This window comes from Pan paniscus, chromosome 10 (assembly GCF_029289425.2).
Source record: "Pan paniscus chromosome 10, NHGRI_mPanPan1-v2.0_pri, whole genome shotgun sequence".
In the NCBI taxonomy this organism is placed as follows: Eukaryota; Metazoa; Chordata; class Mammalia; order Primates; family Hominidae; genus Pan; species Pan paniscus.
In genome coordinates this window covers 15,536,540-15,558,311 of record NC_073259.2, presented here as the reverse complement: position 1 = coordinate 15,558,311, position 21,772 = coordinate 15,536,540, and the positions used below count along the sequence as shown (strand labels likewise).

Genomic DNA, 21,772 nt, shown 5'->3' with positions numbered 1-21,772 from the left:
GTGTGTGTGATTTTACAATGGACTTATGGTTGGTGGGAAAATTCAGCATGGAAATGCTTTTCAAAATATGATAGCAGTCATTATTTTGATTGTGCCTTACTGAAAGTTTTTGGGGAATTTACAAGAGTACTGATTACATGATTATCTGGAGAAAATAAGATGTCTTTGAAATACATGTTGGCTTCAAGAGAACAGTTTTAACGTTTTCCTAAAATGAAATCTTTTGAGGCGAGCTTATGGCATCAACACATGGTTGATGAGGAAGCTGAGTTGCATTAGTGCACATGATTTCCAGTCAGGTCATGGGAGATGAACAGAGACAGTGACATCTTTGTAGCTGCTCCTTTGTGAGGCACTTCTTTCTTGAGATGACTCCATGCACAAATATAACAGGGATCATTGGGAATGACACCATCACAGCCACCAAGTTTATTGGTTTACTGATAAATCAATTTTGAGGGTTTTATGCTAGAAAAGATAACATTATAAATCTTTGTTTTCCAACAGTGGAAACTGAGGTGCTTCAGTTTTGTTTTTCATAAACATCTATCTCATGGTAAAATGACGTATAGTAGCAATCATATGATAGAAAGAACACATTGGTGCTCATTTTCATAAACTTCATTTTGTTAGATTGTCACTTAGCAAAGACTATTGCAGATTCTTCCTTGAGAACTTTCCTTTCAATTTTCTGTTGATTTCCTTAAAATTTTCTTCAGGGTCGAGCAAGTTCTGTTGATATATTGTGTCATGCAAAGAAAACTGTATTTGTGCTTAGAAAATGAAGATTTTAGACCTCTTATTCTGATTTACTTATTAGGTAAGTCACTTTACTTCATGAAACCTATTTCACTGCATATGAAGTAGAAATAATTATAATTTCCTCATAATGTTACTGTTAGCTGAAATGAAGTAAATGTGAAATCAGTTTCATAATGTGAACTGCAATAAAAAACGTAAGGGAAGTCAAGAAAATATTTTTAAAGGATCTAGTGATTTATTTTTAAATATAGGGGCGCACACACACATGCATAAGCAATGTTAAAAAGAAAAAAACTTCAGCTCAATTAAATTTAAAAGAGTTTAATTGAGCAATGACGCATTCACAAATCAGGCAGCCTCCAGAGCCAGAGTAGACTCAGAGGCTCCAGTGCAGCCATGTGGTGGAAGAAGATTTATGGACAGAAAAAGGAAAACGTAGTAAAGAAAACGGAAGTGAGGTACAGAAAAAGCTGGATTGCTTACAGCTCGGAGTTTGCCTTATTTGAACACAATTCAAACAGTTGGCTACATTTGATTGGCCAAAGCACAGTGATTGGCACAAGTGTAGACTAGGGTCTGTTTACCCCTCAACTTGTTATAGTTGACATTATGTACAGAGAATCCTTTAGGCTAAACTTAAAATACGTAAAAAGGCAGCGTTAGGCTAAACTTGATTTATTAATAACAACAAACTTCTTTGGAAATTTGTATTTATGAACAAATTGTAGAAGGGCACCTACTTTGGGGAGCTAAGCATTTTATTACCAAATATTTTTGACGATGAGTGCAGATTTTCGATGAAAGTAGTTCATATAATAGGTACATAACAAGAAATGAGAAGTAAGCCTGCAGTTAAGCAATTGTTATGTAAGCCTTGTTGCTACAGAAAGAAAATATGACTGATAGGAGGAAGTCAAATGATTTTGTGGACTAAGCTGTAAAACAGAGACATGCACTCATTTAAGTTTTGACTCCTAGCATCCTATGTGGCTGCAGTCTAGCTCAGGGATGGATGACAAGCCACTCTTTAAGTGCCATTGATGTGGAGGGTCTAGCTGCCTAGAGTGAGTTTTGAATGGTATGTCATTCCAAGTCTGGGACTAAGGGATAGTGTCACTTTAGATTGTGAGGAGGAAAAAATAGCATACATTTGACATACTTCAGCTCCTTCCTGAGTTTATTCTTCATGTTTCCCCTTAATCCCTTCGTCTTTATAGCAAAACTCACAATATTGATCACAATGTGAACAAACATTTCAAAACAACAGAAAAAGTGTATAGCATAGCATTCTCACTACACACTTTAGAAAAGTGATATTAAGAATAGGAAATAATGATAAAGTGAATTTTAAAATCTGATTTGCTAAGAACAATATCCAGTTGAGAATCAGAGAGGGGCACTGTATGAACTGGTTTTTCTGGATGAGGAGACTTTTTTCTTTCTAGGTTCTTGTTTATGTAATTCTGAAGAAATTGCAGGAACAGTCAAACGAGGAGCCCAGCCTTTCCTGGTAGAGCTGAGATCCCCGGTACACAATAAGCTCTTTCTTTTCCTGAGGATATTGAACCAGCTTTCAGGGTTTATCAACAGGAAACAGGTCATGAGCCCTGTAACAGCAGGAAGTGTGAGAAGAGTAATGGGGAGCTTTTATTTTGAGGATACAAACACATTATGAACAAGGTAGAAAAGTCTAGTAGGTTAGCAGGTTGTCTCCGGGCCAGCTTTAATATTTGGGAGTCAACTCCTCTGTAGAGAGATTCTTACAGTATTTGAAGATTACAAACAAATCAGGATCCTCTGATTTAAAGTCTGCGTGACTTTTGTACACGCTTCATTATATGAATAGATTTTTAGGCTCGAATAGTATCTACTATTATTCTACCAATATTATTATTATGATGTATACTTTTTATACATTTAATGTACTTTAACCAAACAGGTAACAAAAGCTCTTCACATTTGCAGGATAGTTTTATTTTTAGTTTTCTTTTCGTTTGTTTAAGACTAACTTAGAACTCAATGAAAGAGATCTAAGATGCCCAATTCATTGTTGGTGGGACTAGGATATAAGACTGGCATACTCAGTGTTGTATCTGAAAAGCCTTGGTATCCTGGACCAAAAGCAACCTGCAGAGAAGAATCACCCAACTATAGCATCTGTGCGGAAAGTAGCATCGCTGCTGAGGAGATTTGTAGGAGCTGAAGTCAGCTGCGCTGTAGATAAATTCTAATTTGAAAATACTGCATCATACACTACGGGATGACATCAGCTGAAGGATGTTTGCCTTTTGCTTTATTGTACTTCTTAAACAATGATTATAAATGCTTCGTATCCTTTCTCTAAACATAGTTCCATGACAATACTTTGAAGAATCTTTAAGGCAAACAGTCTTTGCTAGTAAATTCCGCTATTGTTTCTCCTTTATTCCAGGTTATTACATTCAGCTGCCAGCTGTCAGCTGTAAAAATCAAACACAGGAGACAATATATGCTGTGTTTTCTCTGCTATTCTCCTTTTTCAGGTTCCGCAGAAAATTAGAGAAAAATCTCTTTTACTTAAACTCCCACATTTAAACTCTAGGTCAAGGGTAAATAAACAAAAACATGCTCTTCTCATCCTTACACAACCTTACCCATTGTAAAAGGACATTTAGGTAAGAGGATATTTAGTTTCATTTAAATGATTTCCAGTGACTCAGAGAATTAGGTTTTTTTTTTACTTTATATATTTAAGTGATGCCTTTATGCTTAGGAAGAAAAGATGATAATCTAATGAATCTCAGCTCCTCTTTATGAGAAATGAAGAATTAAATAAAATTATACTGAATTAAGCAAATATTTATTGAGAACCTACTATGTGGTACGGCGTTCTTGCAGGGACGTAAGTGGTAACAAGTAATATAATAATAATTAAAGAATCTGTTCTTTCTGTAGATCACAAGGTTCTTTGCTATTAATGGTCTCTAGGGAATAAGATAGTCCATGCTTCAGGGAGTCTACAGACTTAGGGCAGAGAATGTCTATAGATTTATTTGAGGAGAATCCATTAACTTTAAAGCAGATATTCTCTCCAGAGAGTTGCTGACATTTTACACATAAACTTTAACTTCTGAATATCCCTCCAACAGGAGCAAAAAAAGGGATCATTTTTGCCTGGGATGCACAAATAAAGGTTGATGTGTAGAGATGATTGGTGATGTAGTCCAGAGAACAAAACCAAGCACTGATAGAGTGTTCAACTCTGTGCAAGACTATTCTCAGCACTGACATATATTTACAGTCTAATCCTCACACAATATTTTGGAGTAAGTTCTGCTGTTATTTTACAATGAGGCAATCGAGGCACTGAAAGACGTAATCAAAAGTGTTGGCGTGTTAACCCTGAGGGACCAGACCATGAGCCCTTTGGTTTGCGAATGCCAGGCATGGTCATTGAGAGGAAAGAGGGAATTCACAGAATTCTCTGGAGAACATTCTGATCCTGGCATCCTGACTATTCCTTCTGCTTATGTCAACTTCTACTAGTTCATCTTTCTAGAAGAAATCAAATCTTAAAAAGTACATTGTCTTACAGGCTGCAGATAGAAGTCTGCCTTTCTTCCAGTTTGGAAATTCGTATCTCTGTTCTTCTATCAGTCTGATAACATAATGCCTGAAAGCCTAGAAAATGCATAGAAAGATCTCACAGACAGTGAGTTTTAAAGGCCAAATTTATTTATTTATTTTAAAAATATTAGTCAGCTGTAACTACATCACCTCCCCCAAAAACATAGATGCGTACCTTGTGTGAAAGTTACAGTCATTCCGGGCTTTAAACAATAAAAATTATTTCCTTGCGTTTGTTCTTAACTCTTCAGGGTTTTGTCTTCTGTAGCTCTAAATAAGTTTTACTCTTGCAATGTGAACAGCATCAAATGAAATCTGGACAGTGCGGAAGAATATTCCCAAGTGTATTATTGAGTCCCAGGTTGCTAATTTCATGGCCCACATTTTGGTTTACTGTTCTGTTTTTTTGGGGGGGGTGGGGGTGGGTTTTCCAATGGCATGTTCCAAATAACAGTGTAATAGAACACTTTGAACACAATTTCTTTCAGACAGAGGATCTCAACGCATACTTCTCACAGATAAAATACTTCCAAGTGCTGCAGTTAGATGAAAGAAGGGAATTGCTTTTCATGTATCCACAGACTTGGTTAGCTGACTGGGATCTCTCTACTGGCAACCTGGAAAAGCAAGTCAACATTTCTGAGGTTAGATTTGGGAGTTTCAGAAATGCTCCTGAGGGTAACTAATGAGAGGTGTGTAGCTGCTTGTTTTGTTTTGTATTAACACAGCAACTTCCTGTGGTGGTTTCATCCTCCTTCTTCAGTAACTGCTTCTTTCTCTCAATAAAGAATGTTAATATAATTTGAACAAAAACAGCATGTAAAGAAAAAGAAAACATAGATACCCAAAGACAGTCCCTAAATTAGAATCTCTTTGCTGACTCTTAATTTTCAAAATATGAAGGCACCTGGTTCTGCTTCTCCATCTCCCCACTGCCATCTGAAAAGCTTAATGTGGAAATGAATAGTTATTCTCTAAACATTAAGCGATACAAAAGAAACACACTTGATAATTATATTATTCATCAGACACTCAAATTGTGAGGTGAATTTTCTGTAAGATAATAGAAGCAGGGCTGGGAAGGAGAGAGACTTAGAAGGCATGAAGCTACTCTTAATTTTGTTAGCTTTAATCCCAATTAGCCGCCTGTAACATTATCATGCTGCTTGTCCCTTGGAGAAAATTCATGGTACAAGGTAAAATGAACTTTTGAATTCCCTCATGTTTCTAACTTTTCTTGTAGCATTTCACTCAGAGACTTACAGGCCAGGAGAAGGAGAGGAGCCATCTTGCCAAAGCCAGCGTCCGCTGTGTCCATCCTGAGACAACCCCACCCAGTAATCATAGCTTCCTTTAATCTTTCTCAAACTGCCAGTGATAAAATCCTATAAGAGACAAAAATTGAACTGTGAAATGAGAAAAACAAACAAACAAAACTCTAGTGAAATATAAAGTGTGACATTTTGCCTAGCTAGAAATTAATGGGAACTTGAAATCTGGAAAAGGAGAGAAGGGAGTATTATAAAAAAGTGCAGATACATTTTTTAGACTATTTTCTATTGCTGTATGGACCCATGTGGTGTTAAAAACTATGAAAAAAATAGGCAACTGGGATTTTAAAAGTTTCAACATATTCAGAGCCTGGCAGGTAGTATACGTCAAAAAAAGAAAGTGTTATACTGAACCTTCGTTATCAAAAATAAAAATATTCTTGACATCATAGACCACATAGAATAGTCTTTCTCAGTATACGTCGATGTAGAAAAATAGTTCATGAGATTCCAGGAGCAACTTAACTATGAGCACGTTCGGTTAGAAGAAGCATTTCTAATTTGTGTCATCAAATTTGCACATAAAATAACTTTTTGCACCTACAACTGTAATAATTTACTTCAAATGTTCTTGGTTTACTGCATATCCTTAACAAATTATTTTCTCATGATTTTTGTTGAAATGAACTTCATCTAATTACTGAATATAGCAGGTATACATTTTTTATAAGGCCAAAAATGTGCAATTTTGCATTCTATTTCATATATTTGTGGGTAGAATGAATTCAAGGCAACATCTTATTGTTCACTTGTTTTATTTTATTATTATTATTTTTTTGAGATGGAGTTTTGCTTTTGTTGCCCAAGCTGGAGTGCAATGGCTGAATCTCGGCTCATTGCAAACCTCCACCTCCTGGGTTCAAGTAATTCTCCTGCCTTAGCCTCCCACGTAGCTGGAATTACAGGCTCCCACCACCATCCCCGCCTAATTTTTGTATTTTTAGTAGAGACAGGGTTTCACCATGTTGGCCAGGCTGGCCTTGAACTCAGGTGATCCACCCACCTTGGCCTCCCAAAATGCTGGGATTACAGGTGTGAGCCACCCCGCCCAGCCTATTCACTTGTTAAGATATTGGTAAACTAGGTTTTATGCTAATTAAACATTTCATTTAGCAGATACTTATTTTTCAAGACCTATTTATTTCATGGCACCACTTCAGTTTTTATACTTCTGTTTTTTCTTGATAATTACAAGATTATTATAGGTTACTATATTTGCCTACAGCATTGAAAATAATACGTTTAAAACATATCTGCAACTATAATATATGTATATCTTGAAGTGGATTATCATGCTACGAAATAGTATTCTCTTTATTCCCTCCTCTTTTTAATTAACCAAGGACATAGAACAAACATATTCTTCTCGATTTCAGATAACCATCCTGTTTTTATGTTTTCCCATTAAAAAGAAAACAAAAAATACGGATTCCAACTTTGTTTCTTTTAAACCTTTATTTTTACAATTATACTGCTGTTATAGAATATTAAGGAATTTTGTCTTATGAGAATGAGGGATTTCTTTTAATAAGTAAAATGATATTTTCAGAATAACATGAGACCACAAAACAGTGTTTACCATTTCTTCTTTGCTCTCTATTTGTAGCAGCGTGGAACCTTCCTTTAAACAATTCTCTTGACTGGTGTGCCAAATGCTCCAAATTTCAGAGACATAGTAACAACTTTCTCTGTTCTGAATCCAGTTGTTTGGACAAGGACTGCTGTTATGGGCTTTGAATATAAACATTTTACTTTAGTATCTTATTGTAAAATATTAACAACATATATCCCTCCAAAAAGCCCTTGCCTCACCCTCAGTGAGGCTGAATCTCATAACGTAATGGTTCACATGATGTAGCACTTACCAATTTCAGTTTCTCTGAGGCTCAATATAGTAAGATTCATGTAATAATTTCTATCTGCAATGGGCCTTTAACTTAAATATGAAATTAATTTTGGGATATATTTAACTAAATTTTTTCTCTTCTATAATAATCTGATTATTCCGGTTTTATCAATCTTTCCTTTCTTTGAATTCACATCGTTTATTGTCTTCACTTGTTTGCTTATTGTTTCATGTCTGTTAGTCTTACTGCCCCAATTTAGCCAGAAATGTACTGGACCATTGGATGGATTGAATAATAAGCCCTGAATTTATGTTTAAATTCTGAGAGCTAAACAAGGAAATATTTTATAGATAATGGAGAGAACAAGTAGTCTGCCTTAAGGAGTGATTTGAAAACATGCAGGTGAGGAAAATTGGAGAAGAACATAAATGAACAATATGCTTAGTTTAGGACTCTGATACAACTAAGAAGTAAGCCTTAATGTTTAATCAGTTTTATGGAACCTGTTTTAAGATGGAATATAGTCACAAAAGAAGGATGGTCAAATGTGTAAAAGGGGAACCAAAGACCAAGAATTTGACCAAGTGTTTCTGGCACAGGTTTATAGAAGGAAAGACACTGAAACTTCCACAACTCTGGTTTCTAGACAGTCCCTGTATTTAGGCCAAGAAATAATTCATCAGTAGCTTCCATGGGCCAGATGTTAAGTTGTTTAAAGCTCTTCAATATCTTTTGTTTGGAATCCCTGCCAACCAATATCCTGAACATTGTTAGATAGTATAAATAGTGTAGACAATGGTATTGTTGGCGTTGAAGAACATGTTGGACTTGTACGTCTCCAAAATGGATATTGTTATTCTATTCAAGGTTGATGGCTCAGAGGTGGGCCTCACCCGAGTTTGCAATGGCCTGCTGCATAGAGAAACATGGTTGGGCACACAGTGATCCTTCAAACACTCGACTAAATTTTAATCAGAAGGAACTATGGTTGATGTTTGACTTCTCTCATTGGCAATTACGTAAATGGTATCCAGTCTAGGAAAGTTAATTCTCTAAACTATATGTACAAGCATTATGAAATGCCAAGCATAGAATACATGACAAACTATACGACAGGTAGAAATAGACTCTGCATTAGGTTTAAAATGCTTGTAAAGCATATAAAAGATTAAACTGGAGTAACTTCATAGAATTTTTAAAAAGAGCTAGGTCCTGCATCGTAAAAGAATTTTGTGGTAAATACTCTCATTTTCAAAATGAATTTTTTTGCTCAAAGCTATCTAAACTTGAATCTAAAACAATATCTAAACTAAATATATTGGGAAATTTGGAGCTAGAATTAAAACATCCTTACAAATTTGAATGGCTGGATAAAACGATTTTTTTTTGTGCATGTATTTTTTTAATCTGACCTACTAATTGCACACACACCTCTTTGGCATTTGACTGTACATTTCCTTTAGTTGCATTCTTTTGGATCCCTAGTGTTTCCACGTAGTATTGGATGTTATAAATAAGATTGAACTGAAGAGTGACCAAAATTATGTCACTCTTATTATAAAATCCTAACAGTTTTGCAGAGAACAAAATGTGTGTCACTGTTTCTTTTGAGGTATTGGTGTATATATTTAGATGTATACAGTGGAAACTGATTTTTATCCATTACCTGAACTTAATGAGTTTTGCATGAAGGCTTGGCAATATTTCATCTGAAGGGCACAGCTTCTCTTCCATTCTGTAAAGTTTAGCAGTGCCCTCTCTTGTTGGATGAGTTTTTCTTGCTGCTGCATCGCAATGGTGGACACCTGCAACACTTCACATGACAGCAATCATTCCTAATAAAATCCTGACATTTTATAGCAAAATAATCCTTCAACACAGACTAAAGACAAGTACAAATTACTATTATTTTTGAGACTTGAATTTGTATTATTTTAGGTTTTTGCTTAAAATTTACATCGTACAAGAATCAAACACTACAAAGGACGTGGAACAAAATGTCTCTTTGCACCCATTTTTAATTTGCTTGATTTTACTACCCCCAAACAACCAGATTTACCAATTTATATTTTATTATTTGGGAGCTTTTGAATATTACACATAAGATAAAACAAAAAGAAACTTTACAAATGAAGGCAAATGAATATAAAACTCGCTCTCTCCCCTTAACACAAATGGTAACAATATATTTACATGGTTTTGCACCTTTTGTTTTATCATTAACATGCATATTTGAACTCAGTTCCATATCAGTACATAGACATGCAAAATTTAGTTCAATAGCACAACCAGGATATTGACATTGATACAATCAAGATACTCGGCTCCTCCACTACCATCAGGATCTGTCCTTGCCCTTTTATAAGTACACCCACTTCCCTCTTGCCTTCACCCCTTGTTCACTCCTGGCAATCACTAATTTGTGTTCCTTTTCTATTTTATCACATAAATGACATATAAATGCTATCTTACAGTATGTAACCTTTTGCTATTTGCTTCGTTCACTCAGAATAATCCTCTGGAGACTCATGCAGATTGTTGTTTAAATAAATAGTTCACCTATTTTGTATTGTTGAGTAGAATTCCATGATATGAATTACCACTACTAGTTTAACTGTTCATCCACTGAAGGACATCCAGGTAGTTTTCAGGTTTTAGTCATTACAAATAGAGCTACTATAAGCACTCATGTACAGGTTTTTGTGTGAACATAAATTTTCATTTCTATGAGGTATACGCTCAAGAGTGCAATTGTTGTGTTTTAAGGAAGTGTGAAGTTTAGATTTTTAAGAAACTGCTACGCTATTTTCCAGAGTGGCTACAGCATATTACATTTCCACCAGGAATGAGTGAGTGATCCGCTTTCTCTGCAGCTTGACAAGCATTTGATGTTGTCACTTATTGTTATTTTAGCCATTCTGATTATGTATGTAGTAATATCTCACTGTAGTTTTAATTTGCATTTCCTTAATGGCTAATGACATTGAACATCTTTTCTTGTGCTTATTTGACATCTGTATATTCTCTCTGGTGAAATGTCTTTTCATGTCTTTTTGCCATTTTCTCGTTGGATGGTCTAGTTTTTTACTAACTAGAGAGTTCTTTGTACATTCTAGGTTCTAATCCTTTGTCAGATATTGATTTACAACTATTTATTCCCAGTCTGTAACTTGGCTTTTATTTACTTATTTATTTTTGTAGAGATGGGGTCTCACCTTCTTGCTCAGGATGGTCTTGAACTCCTGGGCTCAAGGAATCCCAAAGTGCTGGGATTATAGGCATGAGCCACCACACCTGGCCTGTAACATGTCTTTTTACCCTCTTCCTAGTGTCTTTTGCAGAGTATGTATGTTTTATTTTGATGAGGTCCATCCAGCTTACCAGCTTTTCCTTTCATTAATCATTTTTTAATGTAAGTCTAAGAATTATTTGCCTACCTTTAGATTCTGAAGATTTTGTCCTATGTTTTCTGAAAGTTTTACAGTTTTATGCTCTACTTTTAAGACTGTGGTCTATTTTGAGTTAACTTTTAATTTTTGTGTAAGGTTGAAGACTTAGGCTTATTTTCTTTTTCTTTTTTTCTTTCCTATGGATGTCTAATTTCTCCAGCACCATTTGTTGAAAAGGCTATCCTCCTTCTTTCAATTGATTTGCACTGCTGACAAAATCATTTGGGTATATTTGTATGAGTCTGTTTCTGGATTCTTTATTGTATTTTATATCTGTCTTTTTGTCAACTAATACACCTAGCTTTAATTCATACAGGTTTTGAAATCAGGTAAATTGATTCTACTCAGTTATATAATTGGTTTAAAATAAGTTTATGATATGTTAATCATTATTAGATTGTGGTTATTGAATAGACATATTGTATAGAGAGAATGGCATCAAGAAAAATTAATTAGTGAATTAAAAAACAAATAAAAACACCTATGCGTGTCAGCCAGACCTTTAGGATTAAAAATCCTCTTTTAGAGAGAAATAGAACAACAAAAGAGGAGAACAAATGGGCAAATCTGTAAAATTATTTTCATATTTTTAACCACAAAACGGAGGTAACCACGATCACACACAAAAATCATCTGACCAAGACAGGCTGGGCGTGGTGGCTCTCGCCTGTACTCCCAGCACTTTGGGAGGCTGAGGGGGGTGGCTCACTTGAGGTCAGGAGTTCGAGACCACCATGGCCAACATGGCAAAGCCTCGTCTCTACTAAGAATACAAAAATTAGCTGGGTGTGGTGGTGTGCGCATGTAATCCCAGCTACTCAGGAAGCTGAGACAGGAGAGGCACTTGAACCCAGAAGGCAGAGGTTGCAGTGAGGTGAGATCATAACCCTGCACTCTGCACTCCACACTCCGGCCTGGGCAACAGAGCAAGAAAAGAAAAAGAAAACATTTACATATCTACATATTCTGATCTGTTTTACTTATCAACATTGCTGCTGAGAAGAAAATGCCGGAAATCAAAAGCCATGGACTAGAGAAAGCAGATGTTTATGCCCTGTCCATTGGTGGATAGTTAACAAAAACCCAGGCTGTCAGCTGCTTGGATCTTTTTCTCTCTTTTTAGCAAAATGATGGATCTAACCAGAGTCAAGTGTAGAACAGTGATGCTCTGATTTTTATCCTATTAATAATCTGGCATGTTTAGACATTGAAAAATAATAATTTTCTTCTTAGATTCAAGATATAATTCTAAAATTTTATATTTAGATACCTTTTTAGATTAGCTATATCATAGAAGCTGTTGTTTATTACTGTCTGAACAGCTTATACTATATGAAACTGTAATAAAACTGGAGAAAGGGAAATGAGACTTCTCTTCAGAGTTTTACCCTAAATGGGAAGCAAAATATAGCACCTTTATTGGGGTTGAAGTTGTAATAAATCTGCAATGAGGAATAAAGACAAAACAATATAATTACCTGGGGAAAAAAAACAAAATACTTTTAACGTCCCCCAAATAAAATTATTTGTTATATGATATCATACATTATACCTAATTGATGAATTAAGAAAATGAACAGTAAAAACAAATTAAAAAGCTGATTTGTTAGAAAATATTTTGAACTATAGATTTTTTAATACAAAAATTAATGGCATAAATAATGTGGTAGAAAAATTAGAAAATGTGAAATAGTAGGAAGAAAATTAAAGTTAAGTCTACTTACTTTGAAAACTACCACTCAAATAATGGCCATTAGTATTTGGTTTATATCTATTGAAACTCTTTTCTATGTATGTATATAGAAAAGTATTTTATATACAACCTTTAGAAAACCATATTTTTATATAAATGTCTTTTTAGAAATCTGCTTCTTTCGTGAGAAAATATTGCATAACCATATTCCCAAAACAATAACAATGGTTCTAGAAGAATTCTTTAAATAATGGCATTGTGTTCTTTTATATAAATATGACATAATTAATTTTACCAGTCCTTCTATTGTTAGGTACTGGCCTTTAGTAATATATATGAGCAATTTGTAATTAGCACTTTCATTATGTTCATGTTATGATACTTTTAAATAAAAGGTTATAGTTTTCATTTACTACTTTTTGTCAGACACATGGTCCTATTTAAAAAATATATATGTATATAATTTAAATATGTTTTCATATTTGTCTTGCAATGCAAGTTTTCATAAAGAAAATTGGATGTAACATTTTAATTTAAAATGGAACATAATCAAAATGGAATATTTATTAAAAAATAAACATGACTTTTGTAACTCAAAGCCTACTGGCTATAACATAATCTGTAACTAGCTGGGACAAGTAATTAGTTATTGAACAGAATGTTTCACATGAAGAAGCTGCTTATTGCTTAACACAACAGTTTTATTATGGTAACTGGTTTTATTTTTTTAAAGCCTTAAGTGTTAAAAATGTATAAGAAGACCTAGGCAAATTATAAATTTAAAAACAACAACAATAAAAATTAATAGTCACTAGAACAAAAGCTAAAGGAAAATATACTTTACGCCTGTACAGTGATATTTAAGTTTTGTAAGTATATATTTTTAGCTAGTAAGACAAAATTAGAAAAGCAAAAACTTTTATTTGTAAGAATTTTCTAGAAATTACTGGAAGTCTTAAGCACATGGTTTTCTAGCTATGTTTCTTTTATCCTCATTAAAGTAACATTTTCTTCATACAATTTGTGTTTGGGGAGTTAACATTTTTTAAATATATACTACATTCATAGGATTAAAACATTTTTAAAAATCCAAAAAGTAAACATTGAAATATCTTTTTCTCCTCATCGTCACTATTTATCTCACTCCTCTTGCCCTCACTTTTAGTATTTCTTATATAACCTTCCATTGTTTGTTTAAATTCAAGAAAATGTTCATTCTTAATCAAATTGTAACATAGCATATACATTTAAAAAATAATTTCAGCTTTTATTTAGATTCAGGGGGTACATGTGCAGGTTTGTTACTCAGGTACATGATGCTGATGTTTGGGGTACAATTGATCTCATCAGCCAGGTTTTAAATGCTGCTTTTTTGCACTTTACATACAGAAGTGTTTCTTCTTTCTTTTGTTGTTCTTGCTTCAAGGTATTCTATTGTATAGATGATGTACCATTATTTATTAACATGGTCTCTTATCAATGTGGTGGGTATTTGAGGCTTTTCCCCTATTGTTAAATTGCAGGTTTATCTATAGGAACAATTTCCAAAAGTAGTACTGCTGGGTCATAATTAATACAGTTTAAAATAATTCATATCTTAGGAACATGATTTATAGGTTTCATATAAAGAGATTTCGTTTACTAGATAGAGAAGACACTTAGGTATACACTGAACAGCAAATCTTTTGACAACATGGAAAATGTAGAGTGTATCTTTTTTTTTTTTTTTTTTTTTTTTTGAGACAGAGTCTCACTCTGTCACCCAGGCTGGAGTGCAGTGGTACAATCTTGGCTCACTGCAACCTCCACCTCCCTGGTTCAAGCAATTCCCCTTCCTCAGCCTCCGGAGTAGCTAGGATTACAGGCGCACTCCACCACTCCTGGCTAATTTTTTTGCATTTTTAGTAGAGATGATGTTTCACCATGTTGGCCAGACTGGTCTTGAACTCCTGACCTCAGGCAATCCGCCCACCTCGGCCTCCCAAAATGCTGGGATTACAGGCACGAGCCACCACGCCTGGCCTAAAGTGTACTTTTATAATCATCCTTATTATGTAGTATATGATTTTTGTCTATATAGTAGACAAAATATTTGGCAATTGGAGACTATAGATTTATGTTTATATAAAAACCAAATTATATATCCCATTCACTTGACAACAGTGCTTCAAGATGTTGCATCTTCAGTTAATTTTGTTTGTAATTGGAAATGATTTTATGTGTTAAGTTTTAAAATCTTATTACCCCAAATCATTATCATTTGTAAAATAACATTGAAATTCATTATATAGAATTAACATTTAAAGAATATTTTTTGATATTTGCAGCACAAGTTAAATATGGATTCTTATATTGTAGAGTTACAATGAAGTTTGGCAATGTGTCATTTAAAGTCCTCAATTTTTACAGAAGAAGGTGGATTATTAGATGTTAATTGACTGAACTGGTCTTTTAAATATAAATTGTTTCCACAGGTATTTAATATGTGTGCTTCTTAAAAAGCGAACTCACGTTTGCCTAAAATATGTATTTTTTAATAAGACCCAAAGAGAGTAGATAGAGAAAAAGAAAGTTGTCTTGAAGTTCTAACATTTCTGTTAAGCTGTGAAACTTTATTTGAGGAGACAGACGAAGTAACAATTACTGATTAAGCTCTTGGCAATTCTTAAAACGTTCCTCTAAAAACCAGCAGAAAATGAAGCTCATGACATTACCTAAGCAAGATCAAACTTCCTATACTTCGTGAATGCGAATCTGAACCTTTCCCTTCCTTATTCTCAGAGTTCATAATTCTTCCTCTCCAGCTGATGTCTTTTAGATAGAGATATGATTTGCAAAGGCATATAAGAAAGAAACATCTACATTTTTCTTAGTGCTAGCATGAGTGATGTTAGAGGTTCATTGTTCTTTTTCTGGAATCTGAAGCTCTGTAATTATTATATTTTATAAAAATTTCACTTGCCAAACATAAAAGTATGTCTTCTATTTGGACTAAAAAGCAATGTGGTTAAATGTGGTCAAACGAAGCTCTCAGGTTTGCATTAAACATTTTAAATTGAAACTTGCCTAATATAAATAATCTTTAAAAGTCAAATTTAATTTAAATGTATATTAGAAACAGAAAAGCAGAATGTGAAATCTTTCAAATTGCATGCTTTAGCATGTTAACATGACTCACAAATTGAATCAGAATATGTTATTATTTTCATTGTTTCTCCCAGAGACCTATAGCACATGATTTGAGTTAAAAAACATGCAATAGATCATTGAAAGTTATCAGTGGCATCCAAGTGCTCAGAGAGTTCTATCAAATGATTGAAATTTGAGGCCATTATTTTATATCATTTATGTGCATTCACATATGAATTGATTTTCCATCCATTTATAAATTATGAAGTTTTATATATAATGATATACATATTTTGAAAATATCTTTTAGTACTTACACTTGACGCCCAAGAAAATGGATGCTGTTAATAATCCCATGCAGAAAACACATGAAATCACCATCACAAGACAGCATGCTCCTAACCACGGAATAGGAAAAATGATACCGAGTTAGAGAAAGCAGATAAAAAAGACGGGGCAAGGATAGATTGAGATGGAGTAAAAGAAGGAATTAACATTGGCATTTCTACTGAGAGTTGTTGGGGCCTGGGATGTGTAAAAGAAAAGGAAAAAGAGAACCTTTGCTCAAATGCACTGAAATACAACTCATAACTTGGAATATATGTGATATGGATACTGCCAAATTAAGTAGATTTAATAGTATACTTCTGTTATCCTTATCTTTGATGTCACACCTTACAAACTAATTATATGTATTCTTTTTCAACAATCTTTTAGAGATTCCCCCAAGCCAAATGCTGGCTTTATGTTTTGAGATAAAAAATGCTGTCTCACATCTCCCCATCTCTTCAGTTTTACTTGAACATGATTAAAGAAAAGAAAGATACACATTTTAAATATATACTTTTAAATATACATTTTTTGGAAGACGAACAAGTTTTCCAAGGTAATTTTACAACCCTGCAGAGAGGAAAAAAAAAAGGAATATGTGATTTTTTGTATTCAAAACACTAATCAGAGAAAAATAGTTAAAATTTATCTTTGAATATTGTGATAGGCAGAGAAATGCCCCTGCCTAACATGCCAGTGTCATAATTCCTGGGACTTGTGAGTTACCTTATGTGGAAAAGGGACTTTGAAGATGTCATTAAGTTAAGGATTTGGGATGGGAAGATTAGCCTGAATTATCTGGATCCCTTTTAAATGAGAGGTAGGATATTGGAGGGACAGAGCATGGCATGATAATGGAGGCTGAGAAACATTTAAAGAGGTTATGTTGTTGGCTTTCAAGACAGAAAAAGGGTCCATGAGCCAAGGAAAGCAATAAATCCAGCTCTAGAAACCAGAAAAGACAAGGGATAGAGTCTTCCACTCGATCCCTGCCAACACCTTGGTTTCAGCCCATTGAAATCTATTTCAACTTGTGACATCTAGAGCCCTAAGATAATAAATTTACGTTCTATTAATCCCCTAAGTCTGTGTGATTGGTTACACCAGCAGACAGGAATTAATATAGATATTAAATGATACAGACAGAACTAATCACTATAGCCAACAACTCTAGGCCAATGAGATCTTGCCAGTTTTTCAACCTATGTTTTCTCTTTTTTATTTCTTAGTATTTATCAGATAATTTGCAGAATGTTTTAATAGGAGTTCAATTAATTAAAGTTGTATTTTTTCACGTATTTCCCAAATCTAGGTATTCCTTTTCTTTTCTAGAGAGGCAGAGGAAAAAATAGTTCCGCACATTTATCAAGTTTATTGCTCTATTTTTCACCTTTACTTAATCCTTCTCCACTTCATTAGCATTTCACGGACATTACAGTACCCTTAGGTAGATTATCTCAGATTAGAATAAACATCTTGGCCTCATGATAGAGCAGAAAAAAAAAAACATGAATTCTAAAGTCTCACACAAAATAGTTAGAACTGGTTACCTGAACATTTGTTGGAAGACAGACATTTCTGGTAAGTGTCTGGTGCTGGGCTATCCCACTGAAGAGAGGTGTATATTTCTTCCTCGTGCATGTCTAAGGTGCTTTGATAGGAAAGCAGTCCACACAGGAGGCTGGAACAAGTAACTCCTCTTGCGGTTTGGAGCAGGTTGGTGTAAGAACTGAAATTGGTTATATTTTCACAGTAGTGGGAAAATATGTTTGTGTTTAAGGAGTAGAATAGATGCACCTTCATTCAGAAAGTGGAAGTTTATGAAGTCTAAGCCAAAACACAACTTGGTGAAAAAGGAAATGAGAGAGAACTGAATTTAGAATGGCCAATGATAGAACATTTTTTAATCCGGTTTCCAAAATGTAGCAGATGTTGAAGGTGATAGCAGTGAGTTCAGAAGAAAAAGATGTAAGTGCAAAGAACGCACTTGCATTTGGTATAGGAGATGAAGCATGGGGTGACCTAGATAGTGAAGATATAAAGATAACTCACATTGGGCAAACCACGGTGTAAAGGGTGGGAGATCACTGGGTAGCCTTAAACAACAAAGCTAGGAAGGGATTTCAACCTTAAAATAAATTTACATACTGTATATCTGTTAGTGTAATGCTACTTACTGTGATAAATAAACCTCAAAATATCAGTACTTAACACAATAAAAGTTTGTATCTTACATAATATTTTAGCTCCAGGAATCCTCGTTAGTGATAGCATTCCTCCAAATGAGACTTGGGATTCTTTCGTCTTGGGAGACATTGGAGCCCTTGACTTCTATCCACTGGAAAAGAAAAGAGAAGGTGATGAATCCACACCTGCTCTTGAAAGCTATAACCTAGAATAGCATGTCTCACATTCACATCCACCAAAGGCATGCCCACTTTTGGACATAAGGTTTGAGCTTGAAAAATGTATTTTTTGCCTGCACAGCAAGCTCTTGATGACCACTTCACTCTAGAAGGAAAGCATGAATTATTTAGCGTTTCTGCCACATCTTGCGACTATAGCATCAGAAATTTGAGACTTTAATCATCATTCATCATTTGACCACTTATCTTTATGGCCAAAGGTTATGTCTAAGTAATATAGTCTATGAGTCCCAATAATATGCAAAATTACACTGTTTACTTTTGTTTCAGTATCTCACTGGATTCATCAGTCTTCTCCCTAGCAATCAGGCCCCCAGAAGGAAACAAATGGCATACTCAAGGGGTAATCTAAGGGCATTTAATTAAAGGACTGTATATAAAGTTTCGGGCAGTGTTAAGGGAACCAAAAAGGGGTGTGACATATGCACTGGGAAGCTGTCAGGTCACCTGAAGAATTAAGTTGAAAATGTTTATTGGAACTGCATGACCTGCCTGACAAGAGCCCTGATCACCAGTGCCTTCTATTGGCTGAATTAACTAGAAGCCAGGGGCCAAGTTTGTTTGCCCTGATAATGTGTTCATTTGAGCTCAGCCTCTCAAAGCACAGGTTGGAACTGAGAGAATCCTCAGGGGCAATTGAAGAGAATATCCAGCAAATTTTATTTATTTAATTTATTTATTCTTTTTTTTTTTTTTTTAGTCAGAGTTTCACTCTTGTCGCCCAGGCTGGAATGCTGTGGCCCTATCTCGGCTCACTGCAACCTCTGCCTCCTGGGTTCGAGCAATTCTCCTGCCTCAGCTTCCCAAGTAGCTGGGATGACAGGCACCCGCCACCACGCCCGGCTAATTTTTGTATTTTTAGTAGAGACAGGGTTTCACTATGTTGGCCAGGCTGGTCTCAAACTCCTGACCTCAGGTGATCCGCCTGCCTCGGCCTCCCAAAGTGCTGGGATTATAGGCGTGAACCACCGTGCCTGGCCCCATTCTTCAATATTTTATATGATGCTCATGTGACCTGAGATTCGGATCTGAAAATTAATGTAACCTAATCCCACATAGCCTTAAAGTAGGATCACTTCTATCTTGAGGAGAAACAGAGGAAGAAATCATAAGCATACCAAATGTACATTGAGACTAATCTTAGGAACACAGTAACAGAAGCTTAAGTTGTCATTAATTTCCAATTGTTCTCAAATTTTATCAGCACTAAAAATCAGGCTCAGAAAGACTCCTTTTCCCCAAATATAGAACATTCCCTGATAAATTTCATTGTATGGAGCCATTGGCTTCTCCCAATGAAGGACTAATATGTTCCTTTTATTACTTTTGATGTTTTTAATCGTACCTTTACTTATTGTTAATTATATTCTGAGTACTATTTTCAAGAACTTATACGTGAATTATTTTGATTATTACCAATAGCTCAATGAAATAGGCACTATCATTAGTATAGAGTACAGGCATATCTTGTTTTATTGAGCTTTGCATTATTGCGCTTTGCAGATACTGCATTTTTTAAAAAGTGAAGATTTGCGGCAACTCTGTGTCAAGCAATCCTATCAGTGCCATTTTTTCGAACAACATATGGTTACTTTATGCCTCTGTTTCAGATATTGGTAATTCTCATAATATTTCAAAACTTTTCATTATTATTACCTGTTACGGTGTTCTTTGATGTTACTGTTATAATTGTTTGGGGGACCCACCATGAACTATATACCCATATAAGATGGTTAACTTAATTGATAAATATCAATAAATACTGTGTATGTTCTCACTGTTCCACCAACTGGCTGTTCCATCATCTCTGTACCTTTTCCTTGAGCCTCCTTATATTCCCTGAGACCTAACAATATTAAAAATAGGTCAATTAATAATGCTACAAAGGCCTGTAAGAGTTGAGGGAAAGAGTTGCATGTCTCTCACTTTAAATCAAAAGTTAAAAATGATTAAGTTTAGTGAGGAAGACATGTCAACAGCAAAGATAAACCAAAAGCTAGGCTTATTATGTAAAACAGCTAGCCAAGTTGTGAATGTAAAGGAAACATTCTAGAAGGAAATTAAAAGTGCTGCTCCAGTGAACATACAAGTAATAAGAAAGCAAGATAGCCTTATTGCTAATATGGAGAAAGTTTAGTGGTCTAGATAGAAGATCAAGCCAATTACAGCATTCTCTTAAGCCAAAGCCTAATTCAGAGCAAAGCCCTAACTCTTTTCAATTCTGTGATGAGTGAGAGAGGTGAGGAAGTTGTAGAAGAAAAATTGGAAGCTAGCAGAGGTTGGTCCATGAGGTTTAAGGAAAGAACCCATCTCTAACAAAAAAACGAAAGATGAAGCAGCAAATATTGATTTAGAAACTGGAGAATGTTATCCAGAAGATAAAGCTAAGATAATTGAAGGTTGCTACATTAAACAACAGATTTTTAGTGTAGATGAAACAGCTTTGTATTGGAAAGATGACATCTAGGACTTTTATAGCTGGAGAGGAAAAGTCAATGGCAGGCTTGAAAGCTTCAAAGGACAAGCTGACTCTATTGTTAGGGGCTAATGCAGCTGGTGACTTTAAGTTAAAGCCAATAGTCAATTATCATTTCAAAAGCCCTAGAGACCTTAAGAATTATCCTAAATATACCCTGCCTATTCCCTATAAGTAAAACAACAAAGTCTGGATGACAGCACATTTGTTTATAGCATTGTTTACTGAGCATTTTAAGCTCACTGTTGAGAACTACTGCTCAGAAAAAAAAAGCTTTTTTTTTTCTCAAAATATTACTGCTCATTGACAATGCCTCTATTCACTGTAGAGCTCCAATGAAGATGTACCAGGATATTAATGTTTTCATTCCTGCTAACACAGCCTCCATTTCTGCAACCAATGGATCAAGGAGTAATTTTGACTTTCAAGTCTTATTCTTTAAGAAATAAATTTCATAAGGCTATCACTGCCATGGATAGTGATTCTTCTGATATATCAGAGCAAAGTAAATTGAAAACCACCTGGAAAGGATTTACTATTCTAGATGTCATTGAGAAGATTTGTGATTCATGGAAGGAGTCAAAGTATCAACATTAACAGGCGCTTGGAAGAAGTTGACTCCAACCCCCATGGATGACTTTGAGAGGTTCAAGACTTCAGTGGCAGAAGTAACTGCAGATGTGCTAGAAATAGCAAGAGAACTAGAACTGGAAGTGGAGGCTG

The 21,772-nt window shown here is 34.8% G+C and overlaps 1 protein-coding gene across 3 annotated transcripts in view; it reads right to left on the bottom strand.

The window, feature by feature from the left end:
- Positions 1–4,453: 4,453 nt before the first annotated feature.
- CLEC9A (C-type lectin domain containing 9A) overlaps positions 4,454–21,772 on the bottom strand; it is a 35,190-nt gene continuing 17,871 nt past the window's right edge. Inside the window, exons 3-9 of one of the 3 annotated variants that reach the window (XM_034935341.2) lie at positions 18,382–18,485; positions 17,698–17,876; positions 16,135–16,215; positions 9,213–9,359; positions 7,279–7,430; positions 5,632–5,753; positions 4,454–4,985 (exon numbers count right to left, since the gene is read on the bottom strand). In XM_034935341.2, the coding sequence (XP_034791232.1) occupies positions 4,853–4,985; positions 5,632–5,753; positions 7,279–7,430; positions 9,213–9,359; positions 16,135–16,215; positions 17,698–17,788 (726 nt within the window). In that variant the 5' untranslated portion in view covers positions 17,789–17,876; positions 18,382–18,485 and the 3' untranslated portion in view covers positions 4,454–4,852. Of the gene's footprint in view, positions 4,986–5,631; positions 5,754–7,278; positions 7,431–9,212; positions 9,360–16,134; positions 16,216–17,697; positions 18,486–21,772 lie in introns of all 3 variants that reach the window. The other 2 variants (XM_055095379.3, XM_055095378.1) reach the window with 2 other exon arrangements.